The sequence below is a fragment of the Gekko japonicus genome, unplaced genomic scaffold (assembly GCF_001447785.1).
Source record: "Gekko japonicus isolate JY-2015 unplaced genomic scaffold, Gekko_japonicus_V1.1 scaffold1606, whole genome shotgun sequence".
NCBI classification, from domain to species: Eukaryota; Metazoa; Chordata; class Lepidosauria; order Squamata; family Gekkonidae; genus Gekko; species Gekko japonicus.
This window is the reverse complement of record NW_015170934.1, coordinates 259,005-275,452: the sequence shown is the minus strand read 5'-3', so window position 1 is coordinate 275,452 and position 16,448 is coordinate 259,005. Positions and strand designations below refer to the sequence as shown.

Sequence of the window (16,448 nt, the reverse complement as noted above, 5' to 3'; positions counted from 1 at the left end):
CCCCCAGTTTTTTTTTTTTACTACTGAGAAAGGATCCCTTGGTTTTGGCCCAAAGCCTTTAAGTTGTCTGGTGTTGTATTAGACCTGGGGTTCAAACCCTGTTTTTAAGTTCTCTGGGTAATCTTGAGCTGGTGGCTTGTTTCTTGGCCAAATCTACCTCACAGGACTGTTGGGAAGATAAAATGGGGGAAGCCGTGCGCTGAGTCTTGACTGCCCTGGGGGAAGGGTGGGATGCGAGTGTAATGGGAGGGCTTGAAAAGAGAGGACAATTTCCTCCTTTTCTCCCCGGTGTTTTGATTAAGGGACAGGATGGGGAACCTTCACACTGAGTCAGCCGGACGTCCTGTATGTTCTGAAAAAACTGCCCCTTGGTGCAGGCTACCAATAAGGATTGCTTGCTATCCCCATTTGAGACAGCATTATAAAAAATAGTGTTTAAGAGCTGGTTCTCTTGATCCTTTCGCTTTTAAACATCATTTCTCTGCTGGTGTTTTTTTTTGGGGGGGGGATAGGGCTTGGACTCTTCTGGGTGAGTGAAGGTTGCATTGCAGGGAGGGTGGAAGCTGTGTGCATTAAGGATCAGTGAAGGCTTTACTGGAGAAGGAAATGGTGGGTGGGTAGTTATTCCCTCCCCCCAGATGCACATGCTTTAACTGCTAATCCTTCCCCTCCCTCCCCGCAGTTGATTCCAAGACGTCTGGATTGGCAGGGCAAGGAGCACCGAAGGAGCTTTGAGGATCTGGTGAGTAAAGGCTGGCTTAAAAAATTTGGGGGAGAGAGTGCTCCAATCCAGGAAGGCCAGATGAAAATTAGTCTTCTAGGAAGGGATGATTTGGGGTTTATTTTCAGTGTCAGTCTTTCCCCAAGAGGTGTCTATTGTGGAGCAACCGGGGAGGGTTATTTGAGGGCATGTACAAGAGGGGGTTCTGTTTAGGCCAATGGTATAGCTCCTATCAGGCTTTAGTTCCGTATTTGTAAATGATAGTTGCTTGCTGATTGGTTGTAGCTTCCAAAGCTAGGATCCGATAAGAGGAGAGTGGTTTTGCTGCAGTAGGAAGAAAAATACTATGCTTTCCTCCCCACATACCAAATAATGCTAGGTACCGGCAGAGAATCTGCTGAGACGGGGGGGGGGCGTCCGCTTTAGAAATGTTTAGGGATGTTAATGATAGAATGTAAATAAATCCTGAAATGAGTACTTTTGCTTGTTCTGTTGGAAGCTGAGATGAAGCTTAGTGGTAAAAAAAAGTTTGTGATCTTTAAAGGCAGAAAACATCCCAGATTCCTTGTGAAATAAGGGAATTGGCTTACCAAAAGGGAGGGAGAAAAGGTGAACGCGTGTCTGATGGATTGAGCGTGCCCTGGCTCCTGTTCATGTTCTCACTTGCTGCTTGTGCAAGACTATTGTATAGATGTTTCAGAATGCAAGCAGAGGATGCCAAGCTGCAGGTGTATTTTTATCCAGCTATGAGACTGGGGAGGGGGGCATATATAGATTGTCTTCCAGTATGGGTTTTAAAATATGTTATCCTAATGTATGTCGGGAGATGCTCTATGCCCGTGTGACTTGTGGCCTGGGTCACAAAAGGAAGTTGCTCTAATGCTCTAAGACAGATCAGTTCATACAAATGCCAACCTCTTCTTATGGTATGAGCAGTGAAGCATAACATGTATGATACTCTTCTTTGTTTAGTGACGCTGGGGAACAGCAAAGGGATTGCAGAAAGTTTGGTTGTAGTACATACCTGCTCTAAATACTGCTGGTGGTTTGTCTGCCTGCCTGCCTGCCTGATCACCCAGGCTTGGCTTTTTCACTGGGCTTGCTCTGAAAATCTCTGCCCTCTGTTTCTTCTCTCTCTCACAGTAAGCTGTTGTGTAATAATTAGCATTTGTGTGTGACATTTTCCAGTTAATTGTGATTTTAAGCCAGTGGTGCATGTGTGAGGTAAAATATTTTATGGTGATGTCCTTGGCTTGTGGAGAGCCACTTTCACAATTACAGCCAGTCCAAAGAGGCCCATTTTACTTCCATCCCTGGCATGAGGCTCACAGCTTACCTGTTCCTCTGGTGGTAGCTGTTTCAAGGTGGGAACAACCTGCCAGACACAGGCTTTACCAGGCAAAGGCCTTGTCTGTGTCCCCCACATTAAGAAATAGTGCGCAGAATGGCATGTCAAAAAACTACATGTAGTTCCCAAGCCATGGAGTGCATATCATTGTTTTATAACAGTTCCAGTTTTATAACATTGTTTTATAACAGTTCCATTGTTTTATAACAGTTCCAAGACAGATGGATTGTCATCTTGCATGTGTAGATACAAAAAGCATGAAGTGTTTTTAAATTTATTTACTTCATTTTTTTATCCTGCCTTTCTCCCTAATGGGAACCCCAGGCGGTTTACGTCATTCTCCTCTCCTCCAGTTTATCTTCACAACAACTCAGTGGAGTAGGTTAGGCTCCGAGAGTGTGACTGGCCCAAGGTCACCCAGCAAGCTTCCGTGACATGAGTGGGGACTCAAACTTGGGTCCAGCACTCTTACCCACTGCACCACACTACAAATACAGGTTAAGAGTTTGGGCTGTAGATTCTCTTTTGAGGAACACTGATCTCTGCCACCTGTAGTCAGTTTTTGACACACAACCAAAGGGCGCGATCATCTGTCTATGTCAAACTGTTACTATATTGAAGAATAACTTGGGAGTGTGGAGAATCATTGTGACTAACGACATTCCTTAGTCTTTACCCTGTAACAAATATTTCCTTTCTCGTAATTCTTGGGGATATGCTGCAGATACTTATCTGCACATTTCATGGTGTTGTGAGAACAAAAATAATTGTTTCCAGGATAGTTGCTTTTTTAAAAAAAAATCAGAAGAATTAGATACACGGGGGGAAAATACTTAAGACCTCCATGTAAATAGGCAAAGATCATTTCTTCTTTCAGGATTTACTTTGCTCAGTTTTAGTGATATTTTATACAGAAAAGTTCGGCTTGTTTCAAGAATTCCTGCTTTTTAAGCACCACTATGGCTCTTAAACGCTAAACAGAAATAATAAAGCCTGTACAATTAGAACAATGTGAAGAAGAAAAATGTGCAATCAAGTACCAAACTGTTTTGGAAGATTTATAGCTTGCTTTGGTAGGTGGGAATCTGATTTTCTTCTTTTTATGTGATGTTGACAGGGGGCTAAAGTGAGTTTGAGGAGCTCAGAAAGATAATAAATAATGCTGATATAACAATGTGTATACTATGCCATTCATTTAGAAAACTTGTATGCCAGTTCTCCAGGCCTGCTAGAAGCATCATTGGTATGCATAGTACATTACAGAGTACAAGAACAGGTCTCTGCCCCGTGGAACTTGAAGTTTAAAATCTGACTCAAGGAAAACAATAAAGGAGGGGAAGGGGGAGGTCGGGAACAAGTAGGGGAAGATGAAGCATTAATTCAAATCACCTTTATTCCAGTTAAACTTTGTTTTGGTATGGGGTGTTGGACTAAAGGTTTCAAAGTCTTCGTAAGAAATATGGATTTGGGGGAGGGATTTGAAGGAAGTGACATCAGAGAGGTGTTCTGGGGGGCAGTATAAGAAGTTACCGACAGAGCTGTATCAGGGCGTTAAGGAGGAGAAACGAGGAGGGTGTAGCCAGGGAAGTGTTTGAAAGCAGGGACAATTGCTTTGAAGTGTTCAGTGTGACTGCTTGTGCGATGCTAAAGATACTTTTTCTGATACCAATGTCAAGGAATTTCTGTTACTTTCCCAGAGGTTGTGTGCAAATTAGATTTATGATTCTTTATAAGTAATAAACATTATGAATATGCCACTAACGTTAGAACATCTATGAAATTGAATTAACCATCGTCTTTCATACGAATTGTAGTACATGATAGTGGGTTTCTGTGATGGCCAGAGGCACAGACAGTTTTAAAAGGGGATTGGACAGATTCATGAAGGACAGCTCTGTCAGTGGCTATCAGCCACAGTGACTAAAGGGAACCTCCACAATTCAGAGGTAGTAAACCTCTGAAACACAGTGCCAGGAGGCAACATCAGGGGAAGGCTTCAGCCACTATGCTGTGTCGTTGGCCCTCTAGAATAACTGGTTGGCCACCCTGTGAGGCAGTGGTGGAGGAGGGTCTTATTCTGATCCAGCAGGGCTCATCATATGTTCATAACAGAAGGTACCATGGCTGAATATATATGTCTCTCTTACAACAAATGTAATTGGTGAAAATTACAACTGGTCATGTACTCCGCTGCGGTGGCTCAAGTGGTTAAGACGCTGAACTGCAGGCTTTGGAAGGTCAGTAGCTCAGTAGTTCGAGACCTGGGTGCCGCATGTCGGAGTGAGCTCCCGTCTCTGGTTCCGGCTCCTGCCAACCTAGCAGTTCGAAAGCAAGACATTGCAAGTAGATAAATAGGTACCGCTTCGGTGGGAAGGTAACAGCGTTCTGTGCACCTTGGTGTTTAGTCATGCCGGCCACATGACCACGGAAACATCTTCGGACAGCGCTGGCTCTTCGGCTTTGAAACAGAGATGAGCACTGCAACCCTAGAGTCGGATTCGACTGGCTTTCGAGCAAGGGAACCTTTTTATGTACTCCGCATAAAATCACACTCTCAGTAAGGAAAGAAGAATGTGATGATCCCTGGTTGTGTACTTAGAGGTTGGCATGGATGGGAGATGGGCTGCGACATGTATCCTCGGTGAAGAGTGCTGTGGAGCCACTGTTGTTGATTGGAAAGAATGCTATCGTCAATAATAATAATAGATTTTGAAGTTATGCTTTTTAAAATGACCTTTGGGAGAGGCTGCCTTTGAGGATAGATTTTTTTTTTTTTTTGCTACAAGCTTGTAATGGTTTTAATAGCAGCTTTAACTTTGCATGGTTTTCCCTCCAGAGATTCTGGAAACTGTAATGTGAGGATGCTCAAAATTCTCTGTTAAATGTCTTTTGTTCACTCTTGCCCCCACTCATCAGTCATATTATGCTTATACTGGATCAATTGCAGTGACCATTGGTTGATTTCTGGGCTCAATTCAGCGGCCTACTTTTAACCTTTCAAATACTTTGTGGCCTGGGACCAGTGTTCCCTCTAAGCTGAGTTAGTGTGAGCTAGCTCACAGTTTTTTGGCCTCCGGCTCACACATTTTTGCCTTAGCTCAGGAAGGATGGCTCCAGAGCAAACTAATTTAGGCAGTAGCCAAATCGCTCGCACACCACTTTAATGCCGGGAGCTCACAAAGTGGAATTTTTGCTCGCAAGACTCCACGGCTTAGAGGAAGCATTGCCTGGGACCTATACTGTTTTTCTCTCGTGTACTTGAATTTGATGTAACTGTGCTCTGAGCTCTTAAAGAAAATATTTGCTGGGGTTGTCTTGGGTTGTAGGGCAGCCTTGTAGCTGACCATTTGGAGAAGATATCCCTTCTGGGTGACTGTTTTCCCAGACCCCCTCTAGGCACTCTGGGATATATTGTTAGATATGTATGGGCTTGGAAGTTGGGTGGGTTTGTTTGTTTTGTGGCCTTATCTGCAAGCTTGGCATGTGATTCCTTGCCTCTGGGCAGGCCCAGGGGCTAGAGATGATCCAGTTAGTGTTTTCCAAATCCATTCTTCTATATGGGTGTTCTTAGCAATTTGGGAATCTTAGAATCAAAGCAGAGGAGACATCCAAATAATCATGATCTGATCTCCAGTACAGTTTTTTTCCTGAGTAAACGGCTGCCATAGGGCTCTCTGAATCAGGGCTGTAGCACCGTGCAAACAGCAGTTCTGGGGGGAGGGTCGGGTTGAGGTTGGAGTTAAATCCCCATCTCCCCTTAAGCCACAGCCTTAGTTGGAGTTGGGGCTCCTTGCAGCTGTTATTTACCAAAAAGAAGGCAACCCATGCTGGAAATCCTATTGTGATCTCTTAGTATCTTGCCTGGTTTGACCCTTAAGGATGGCTTTCCTCTGTTGCCCCGTACTGATCTCTTACAAGCTCTTGAACTCTGAGGTACTTCGCACTGATTGGTAAGCGCAGCAGGCAATTGGCACCAGTAGTTTTCTCACTGTGGGTCATGAGACTCTCCCAGGTGAGTCCAGAGTCTCTCTCACAGGTGAGTCAAGAGGCCAGGAGGAGGAACTAGCACAGGGGGGAGGAGGATCTCTGAGTCTTGATGAGAAATATAGGTTTGCTTCTGCATATTTTGAGAAACAGCTGTGCAACAGAGTCTGCCCAGTTAAGACTGCATATTTATAAATCTTAATAAAAATATGAACTTGCTCAGTGTTAACTGATGTGAGATTCTTGCATTTTATGCTGGAGGTAGAAAGTAGCATTGAAGTTAGTGTGCGAGTGAGTCCTGAGAAATAAAGTTTAAAAATGTGTCCCAGTTCAAAAAGTCTGAGAACCGTTGAGTTACATTAACCCAAATGTATCCAAACATCGTCTTTGGAAGAAGCAGGCTGTTCCTTACAAAGCTCATATCCCAATATCAGACCCCCCCCTTCCCAGGGAGGGGAACACTGGCTGGGGAAGGGAAGACCAATTGGGGAAGCATGCCTCTCCCCTTCATTTCCCCAGCTGCCCTGCTGGGAGCTGCACAATATATGTGAACGAGCTGCGCACAGCTCCTGAGCCGCAGTTTGGCCACCCCTGGTCTCAGGGTAAACTGTTATTTTGACAAATGCATTTTACCTGCATGAATATTTGTGTACTGCCTAAAATTTGAAGTGGATGCTGCTTTATAACGAGCCCCAGGTACATAGCCATTTGTTTAGAATTGGAAATTAAAAGCTCCTGGCATGCCACTAGTGGTGCTTGAAATTATATGTGCAACTAAGCACCATAGTAATAATAATGCATTTCATGCAACCCAGTCCTATGCATGTTTCTCTCAAAGTAAGGTCCCACAAAGTCTAATGGGGGCTTATTCTCAACCCAAGTGCACCTAGGATTGCAGGCTTAGCACTTCTAAATATTCTTGATGTATGAAGCACGTCACGCATACATTATCTCCGTATTTCTTGCAACCACTTGGTAAGGTAGAGGGGAGGATCCTACCCCATCCCACGACTCCACTGAACAAAGTTTGTTTAGTTTATTGATATTAAACTATTTATGCTCCACCTTTCCTTTTGGTGCAAGTTTGAATGTAAGGAGTCGTGTGGTGTAGTGATGAGAGTGGCGGGGTAGGATCTGGGAGATCCCCACTCTGCCATGCAATATTGTCAGGTGAGCTTGGGCGAGTCATGTACTCCTGGCCTAACCTACTTCATAGGGTTGTTGTGAGGATACAGTGGAGGAGAAGGGTGCTGCTTTGAGTCCCTGTTGGGGAGAAAAGTGGGGTATAAATAAAGTAAGTAAATAAATAAACGAAGTGGCTCTTCCTTTGGAGGAAGAGCCAGTTAAGTTGAAGAAACGCTAGTCGGATACACCCCAGTCTTATCACCATAACACAGATGATGAAAGTGTAGACCATGTGTGTCTATACAGTTTTAAAAGATCTGGAAAGACTCAATGATGAAATTGCTCACTAGAATTAATGAGTAAATTTGATGTTATTAATTTAGGCTTTAATTGAGACCATTGTGGGGAGGGGAAGGGAAAGGAGATTGCAAGCCGCTCTGAGACTCCCAAGTGAAGGGCAAGGTATAAATCCAATCTCCTCCTCCTCTCCTCCTCTTTGGAGGAAGAGCCAGTTAAGTTGAAGAAAGGCTAGTCGGATACACCCCAGTCTTATCACCATAACACAGATGATGAAAGTGTAGACCATGTGTGTGTATACAGTTTAAAAAGATCTGGAAAGACTCAATGGTGAAATTGCTAACTAGAATTAATGAGTAAATTTGAAGTTATTAATTTAGGCTTTAATTGAGACCAAGGCTTTCTCATCTATCACAGATTCAGGTGGGTAGCCATGTTGGACTGAAGCAACAGAACAAAGTTTGAGTCCAGGGGCACCTTTAAGACCAGCAAAGTTTGAGTCTGGGTATAAGCTTTCGTGTGCAGGCACACTTCTTCAGATACAGTGAAACAGACTTTGCCAACCATTACCTATATGTAATGGTCAGCAAAGTCTGTTTCACTATATCTGAAGAAGTGTGTATGCAGACGAAAGCTTCTACCCAGAATTAAACTTTGTTGGTCTTAAAGGTGCCACTGGACTCAAACTTTCATCTACCACGTGTAATTAAATTAGTTTAGCCATAGCAAGAAAGATTGTGGTATTGTCATTTTCTGCTGCTTTTAAGTGGTTTCTGACTTTATCTTGAATACATTTAAGCTTGACATGGAGATGTTGTGGACTATACCACTTGTATTCTGTGGCCTTTTGGATATGTTGTTCATAATTTATTTATTTTTCTTTATACCTGTGTGTGAGTGTATAGTTTGCCAACTCAGGCCCCAATTTGTTCCTTCTCCTTGCCTGATGGCTGCTATGGCAATCTTGCCCTCTTCCCTCCCTCACACACTGGATTTTCCCTTGTTTCTTCTTTTTTTCTGGCTGAGCAGTCCCTATATCTATTTTGTTCTTGTTTGTCTATGACTGTCCCACCCAATCACTTTATATATATTGATGCTGGTCCAGCCTAGGGAACTGAGGGAAGAGACACAATCTCCTTCTTATATTCAACTTCTGAAATGGACCACAAGAGGCTTTTAAAAGTTCAAAATAAACAAAATGTTTTATTTAACTTAGAGGAGAAAAGGTTAGGTGGAATCAGGTGTAGGATGTATGAGGTGAACCAACAATAAAACTGAGGTAACTTTGTGATCACACTAACTCCAGATAATTTGTTGCCAACAAGTAAGTGTTCTTGCTATTCAAAAAGGTACTTTAAAAACTTTGAGGAGAGAGGATGTCTTTTCAGTTTCTGCTTAAATACTCAAGCATAGGTTTCTGAGTTTAACTGACTTTTAAGGTCTAGAAGGCAGGAACATACAACCAAGTTCCCAAAATCATTCTGCATACACAGATCACACCTATGTTAAGAGCTTTTTCCCTTTTCACTGAGCAGGGATTACTTCTCTTAACTAGAAGCAATTTCCCTTTTTGGTTTGAATGCGGAATCTTCTCTGATCCTCTCACTCCTGTTGCCTCCTTCCCAGACCACAGTCAGTGCTTAACTCTCTCTTCTTCCACTGTCAGTTCCCAACTGTCATTTCTTCACTAACTCCATAGAATTCCATTTGAACAGCCTGCCACTCAAAGCTTCTCAAGCTCTGTTAGGCATTAACCCTTGACAGTCCATCACAGCTGCCTTAATCATTTAGATCCTCAAGCAAATCGTGCAAGTACATTTTTGACTTTGCAAATGCTTAATGATAATGTAAATTGATGCATCTGGTGACGTTGAGCCTGCTGTTTTTGCTGGCAAAGCAGGTAGTTGGGGGTTTCAGCCTGCTCCAGTTGTGCCAAGGACTGGGAATTTGTCTCATACCTGGACAGGAGAAGGCGAGCCTGGCTGTGGCAAAGTTAAGCCCACACTTCTTTCACCTCCTATCTGTGACCATTTTTTATCGTGTCCTTCCACTCAGGGTGCATTTGTGGTTCTAACTGTTTTACATCCTCACAAAAACCCTGTGAGGTATTATAGACTGAGAGAAAGCGTTTGGCCTGAAGTTACATGGGCATATGAAGCTACCTTATAGCCAGTTTGTTGTAGTGGTTAAGTGTGTGGACTCTAATCTGGGAGAACCGGGCTTGATTCCCCACTCCTCCACTTGCACCTGCTGGATGACCTTGGGCAAGCCGTAGTTCTGGCACAGCTGTTCTTGAAAAAGAGCCATTTCTGTCAGAGCTCTCTCAGCCCCACCTACCTCACAGGCAGTGTTCCCTCTAAGCTGAGTCCGTTTGAGCTAGCTCACAGTTTTTTAGCCTCCGGCTCACACATTTTTGTCTTTGCTCAGGAAGGATGGCTCCAGAGCAAACTAATCTTCGCAGTAGCCAAATCGCTCGCTCACAACTTTAATGCCAGTTGCTCACAAAGTGGAATTTTTGCTCACAGTACTCCACAGCTTAGAGGGAGTATCGCTCACAGGGTGTCTGTTGTGTGGAGGGGAAGGGAGTTTGTAAGCCGCTCTGAGACTCCCTTGGGTTATGAAGAGCGGGGTATAAATCCAATCTCTTCTTCTTTTTCTTCTTCTTCTTCTTATACTGAATCAGACCCCTGACCCATCAAAGTCAACATTGCCTACTCAGACCAGTGGCTCTCCATGGTCTGAGGCAGAGGTCTTTCACATCACCTACTGCCAGATCCTTTAACTGGAGAGGCCAGGGATCGATCCTGCGACCTGCATGCCTAGCAGATGCTCTACCACTGAGCCGCGGTCCCTTCCCATCTAGTCATCTAGTTGGTTTCGAGGCAAATGGAACATTTGAACCCAGATCTCCCATCACTCTGACCAGTATCCATGCTGCCTCCTTTTCACACTGTGCAGCCGTCTCAGTATACTGGAGGCAAAGAGCACTCCAAAAAGCAGAAGCAGTGGGGAGATGCTGTTGAACGTGCAGTCGTGTGCACTACAGTGGCAAGCTATCATAATTCATTGCATTTTCGTGTACTTATCTCCTGCCAACCTAGCAGTTCGAAAGCAAGAAATTGCAAGTAGATAAATAGGTACCACTTCGGTGGGAAAGTAACAGTGTTCCGTGCGCCTTGGTGTTTAGTCATGCCGGCCACATAACCACGGAAACGTCTTTGGACAGCGCTGGCTCTTCGGCTTCGAAACGGAGATGAGCACCGCAACCCTAGAGTCGGATTCGACTGGCTTTCGAGCAAGGGAACCTTTACCTTTTTTTAAGTGTACTTTTCAGCCACCGATTGGCTCCTGAAGCAGTTTGCAGCCATTTTAAAATCAAGAAATAAAAATATAATAGAAGATGCTTGGGGGAAGTAGTCCTATCTCGATTCAGGCAGAGCGGAGGAATGCCTGCCTGCTTCCCTCTCTCCTCTGAGCCTCAGGAATGATGTTTTGTAAGTGGAAGAAAAGGATTCCAGAGAAGTAGCCACTGTGGTCTGCAGCACCAAAAACAAACAGGGGGAGTCTTGTGGCACCTTAAAGACGAACAAGATTACATCCCGGCCTAAGTGTTTGTGAAGTAGAGCCCACTTTGTCAGATGCAGGGGCCCAGACAAGATGGAGCAGTGCCTGCATACTTTTCTCCCTCTGGCCTCACAAATACTTTGGCTTTGCAGCTCTCTTGTCGAAAGGATTGGCCACCATTGAGATAGCTGAATCATTACAGCTACAGTCCTTTTTTTATTATTATTGAGCAGGGTTGAGTGTTGGCCCTGCAGCTGCTTTTACAAGACAAAGAGGCTTTATTGTGTTCCCCCCCTCCTGTATCCATAATAAGAGTGCTTGACACACCCAGAAATCCTCATGTTTGTCCATTAACACCTGTTTGCCTGAGTCAAGTAGCTTTTCATTTGCAGATGCGTTGTCTGTGGCCCCCTCTTGCCTTTTTGGCTTTCTTGGCCACCTAGGCCAGGCTTCAGGGGAGAAACCAAATTCCAAGCAAGCTGTACAGTTGCCTTGTTGACTCTGCAAATGTTTAAATCTGAGTTTCATTGATTTCATTTACAATCAGTGTGTTCTTACACCAATGTACTTTTCTGTTCCTTTCTTCCTTGCTAAGCTCTTGTCTGTAACAATTCTATTAGGTTAAAAAATAAGACTTTTTATTTGTGAAGTTGCAAATTTTAATCTGTATGCAAGCCAGACTTAGTACCAGGTGGTCTGCTTAGCTGGGGAACAGACATCTCTTGTTCAACGGTATGGAAGACTGGCCTTCCTCATGTTATCTAAAATGTAGAATCCTACTAACATCATGTGCTGTTTCAAAAGGAAAACGGGTTCCATCCTTAAGGTGATGTTTTATAGCCCTGAATCTGGGAGGACTGGGTTCCTGCCCTGTCCTGTTTCAAAGTTCACTGAGGGGACTTCAGATCTAGCCTACCCTGTAAGGTTGTTGTGAGTATGAAACAGATGACACACTATCCCATGTAATTGGACAACAATTGAGTGGATATCCATCTGACCTCTGAATCATTAAGATGACAATGCTTATATTACCCTGCTAGCACTTTTATCACATTCAGAGGGAGCTTCACGGTGCAATTCTAGATGGAGTTACACCCTTCTAAGTCCATGGAAGGCAATGGGTTTAGCACAGTGTAACTCTGTTTAGGATCATACTGTAAGACTCTTTCCGCCAGCTAGTCAAGGCTGAAAAACTGAGAGTGAAATTAGTCTAGTTTTTTTGCAGTCAAGAGCCAAATTAAATTTCCTTCAGAGACCCCGCTTGAACTGGGCAAGGACACCCTTCTCTGAGCACTGGATGTTCAGATAGAGTTGGAAGAGACTTTTGAGTCACAGGCAGCTCTTCTTCAGGTGTAACAGCTTGGAACACAGGTCATGTTACACGCTCAGGCAGGTGTCAGACTTGAGAAAGCATGGGGACAGAATGGCTCAAGCTGCCTAAACCATATAGTCTTGCAGAAAGGATGAGTTCAAATACCCCAGAGGATTTTTTTCAAGAAGTTGTCGGAAAAACTGTGACAGGTAACTGATCTTATCTGATCACTTCATGTTTGTAACTGTATTGGATTTTTTAAAAGTTCCTCAAACACTTTTTTCAGTAACATTTTTTAAAGAGGTTGTCCAGTCTTCTATTAAAACTGCTGTCCTGCTGCAGTGGTATTTCGAACAAGGAATTCATTCAACATTGTTGTTACAGTTGAGTCACAAGTTTTTCCCAAGTTTAAAAAGTGAAGGAAGTTCCTGCAAAAGATATAGGTGTCTGTTCAGAGAATGACAAAAACGGTAGGACTTTGTTTCACTTCCAAACACTGAGGTGTGGGGAAGGGGATCTCAGGTGTGCCTGTCTGGCAGGCTTGCTTCCCATAGACCTGAGGGCAAGCATGCTTCTTACTTGCCTGATTCTTAATGAGATCTGGTGAAACACACAACATAAATTCTGAAGCCAAGAAAGTCCCAGGGTTCAAATCTTGCCCTGCAAAGCCTTGAGTGAGCCACAATTCTCTCCCCTCCTCCCATCCGCAATAGGGAAAGGCTGTGTCTTAGTTTAGAGGAATGTAGAATGCCATAAAGATCCTTGACACAGCTATGAACTGATTTACTGGAGCTCCCTGTTTAGGGCTGCAAACTCTGTGTTAGGAAATGCCTGGAGGTTTGGGGGCAGAGCCTGGGGATGGTGGGGTTTAGGGAGGGGAGGGACTTAAGTAGGTTATAATCTCATAGAATCCTTCCTCTGAAGCTGCCAGTTTCCCTAGGGGAACAGATCTCCGTTGCCTGGAGATGAGTTGTAATTCTGGGAGGTCTCCAGGAACAATCTGGAAGTTGGCAACCCTACCGTGTTCTCCCTGGTTACTCTTGACGTTTGGAGAACCCTCAGAAGCAGCATGAGTGCTGGGAAGGTGGAAATTACTAGAAATCTTTTGGTGTAGTGGTTAAGTGCGCGGACTCTAATCTGGGAGAACCGGGTTTGATTCCCCACTCCTCCACTTGCACCTGCTGGATGACCTTGGGCAAGCCATAGTTCTGTCAGAGCTGTCCTTGAAAGAGCAGTTCTGGAAAGAGCTCTCTCAACCCCACCTACCTCACAGGGTGTCTGTTGTGGGGAGGGGAAGGGAAGGAGATTGTAAGCTGCTCTGAGACGCCGAGTGAAGGGCGGGGTATAAATCCAATATCTTATTTTTTTCTCTTCTTATACTGTCTTCAGCCCCAGCTACATTTTTTTGCTTCTCTGCTGTACCCTACTCTGACCATTGGGACATTCTCCCCAGAAGCCCAGAGAAGGTACCACAGGGGAGAGAGGCTGGGCAAAGGTCCCTTCCATCGTCTCCATTCCCTTTCTAGTAATTTGGATCCAAGCCATTGTGAAAATGGATGGGAAGTGCACTGAATATGTGGAAAGTCAGGCCTTAACAAATTTCCTTTGGCTCTAGGAGCCAGTCTCATTTTTCGGGCTTTGGGGTTTTGTATCATAATGACCACATTTTCTAATTTTTTCTGCCTACTCTTAAACTCTTTACAGTTTCCCATAATTTTATTAAAGCTGTAATGAAAGTGTTGTAGTATATAAATGAGTATGGGCAGCCCTGGTTGCCATCACCATAAGAAAAAGGTAATCTGTATCCCTAACCTAACTTCTCCCCAGTTTCTAATAATTTTATGATTAGGAGAGCCAGTTTGGTGTAGCGGTTAAGAGCGGCAGACTCTGATCTGGGAGAACCAGGTTTGATTCCCCACTCCTCCTTCCGCATGCAGCCAGTTGGGTGACCATGGGTCAGTCATAGTTCTCTCAGAGCTGTTCTCTCAAGAGCAGTTCTCAGTCAGAGCTCTCTCAGCCCCACCTACCTCACAGGGTGCCTGCTGTGGGAAGAGGAAGGGAAGGCGATTGTATGCCGCTCTGAGACTCCAAGTGAAGGGCAGGGTATAAATCCGATTCTTCTTAGTCTTCTTCTGATTGCTTTTTTAAAAACTCAATTCAGTTGATTATTGGAGCCTATACAGAAATATCTGGTAAAGAAATAAATTCATCTACTACCACTCAGTGGTGTAAAGTTAACACATAAAAAAGCAAGGACAAGAATTTCGTTCATGTGTGTTTTGATGTCATATAACAAAGCATATTTTGTACTACCACTGAGGACTGCCAAGCAACACTACAGTAAAAGCATTGCTGAAAATACAAGGCAAAGCAGAGAAGAGGAAACGATGGTGCAGTGGGAAAAATGATTTTCATTACATTTTACTCAAAGATCCCTTTTACATGTTGCTTTATCAGAGGGTCTGTGAAACCACCATCTCTCATAATGTCCCCACCGCCATAAGCTGTAGACTTCAGGTTCCCCATTGGAGAAAAAGGTGGGGTGTAAATACATACATAAATAAAAATGAAGGACTTTGTGTACGTTTACCACTACCTTGGATTGAACCCTGTAACTGGCAGACTGTATAGGTAAAGGCAGACAGGATAGAGGCCTTGCCCTCAGGGCTTGCATATGAAAATGACAGGAAGATTCACAGAAAGTGGGAAAAGGGACACCATGGGGGATAGCATATAGACCAGGGGCGTCAAATATACGGCCCGGGGGCCGGATCAGGCCCGCAGAGGGCTTCTATCAGGCCCGCAAGGGACTGGCTGTCTCCTGCTTCTTCCTTCAGTTCTGCTGCTGCTGCTGCATCATAGCTTGCTTTCCCAGACTCACTCAATCGCTCAGGAGAGATAGATAAACACGTTTGTGCTCCCTGCACTGGGCTGAGGCTCCTTCCCTCCCAGATTGCTACAGCACAGACATTTTGATGCAATAATTCAGAGCAAGACGTGTCAGTTATCGGAGACTGTTAAATAGACAAAATATTGCAAGGATGCTAATGCTTCAAGCATGTTTTTATTTTAAGTAAAAAAACCCTTTTTGTTTGTGTCCTTTATAAACGCTATATGTCTGCTACCTGGCATTGCATTTTATGACACACATGGCCCGGCCTGACAAAGTCCAATTTATGTCAAATCCAACCCTCCATAACAAATGAGTTCAACACCCCTGATCTAGACCTATTTTCTGGCCCTGGTGACCCCCCAGGTATTGAATCAAACCTGTATGATTTCAGTGTAGTACTTTTCCTTTGTTTTGATGGGTGGCATGAGCTGACTTTTATTTAAACAGATAATATGTACATCATCCGAAAGGGACACTTAGAAGGACCCTTATGAGCATTTTTCATACTATGTATAATTTTATGTACTTCATATATACACGGCCTTTCTCCTCACCGGGGACCCAAAGCAGCTGACAACATCATTCCGCTCCTCCATTTTTTTTTTAAAGCTTCACAACAACTCTGTGAGGTAGATCAGTTTGAGAGTGTGTGACTGGTCCAGTGTCACCCAGCAAACTTCGTGGCAGAGTGGGGGGTCTGAACCTGGGTCTCCCAGATCCCCCTCTGGCACTTTCACCACTGCTCCATGCTGGCTCTGACACTGGCTAACTGTGCCGACTACAGGGCTATTTTTGGGCAGGAACGCACAGGAACGGAGTTCCGGCTGGCTCCTGAGTTGGCCACGCCCAGCAGGAACTCATTAGCATAATAGGCCACACCCAACAGCAGAAACTCATCAGGATTGGCTGCAGTAGGCGTGTGTGGCCTAACATGCAAAGGAGTCCCTGCTACAAAAAAAGCCCAGGGTTTTGACAACACACAAGGTAAACAGAAGAAGAAGCAAAAGGTGGGTGTGGCTGGATGACCACACTTCTGGTAACATGGGGGTGTGGCCTAATATGCTAATGAACTGTGTTATCAGGGTATGGCCTATTATGCTAATGAGTTCCTGCTGGGCTTTTTCTACAAAAAAAGCCCTGGCCGGCTGTAAATATTAATGTGATCCAGAGTGCAGAAGGCATACACCCCCCGTCGGGACAGTAG

At 44.3% G+C, this 16,448-nt stretch overlaps 1 protein-coding gene across 1 annotated transcript in view; it reads left to right on the top strand.

Annotated features, from left to right (window-relative positions):
* The window catches only part of BRWD3 (bromodomain and WD repeat domain containing 3), a 118,000-nt gene that overhangs the window by 38,284 nt on the left and 63,268 nt on the right, over window positions 1–16,448 (top strand). Inside the window, exon 3 of the mRNA XM_015418847.1 lies at window positions 683–742. Coding sequence (XP_015274333.1) covers window positions 683–742 — 60 coding nt within the window. The remainder of the gene's footprint in view (window positions 1–682; window positions 743–16,448) is intronic.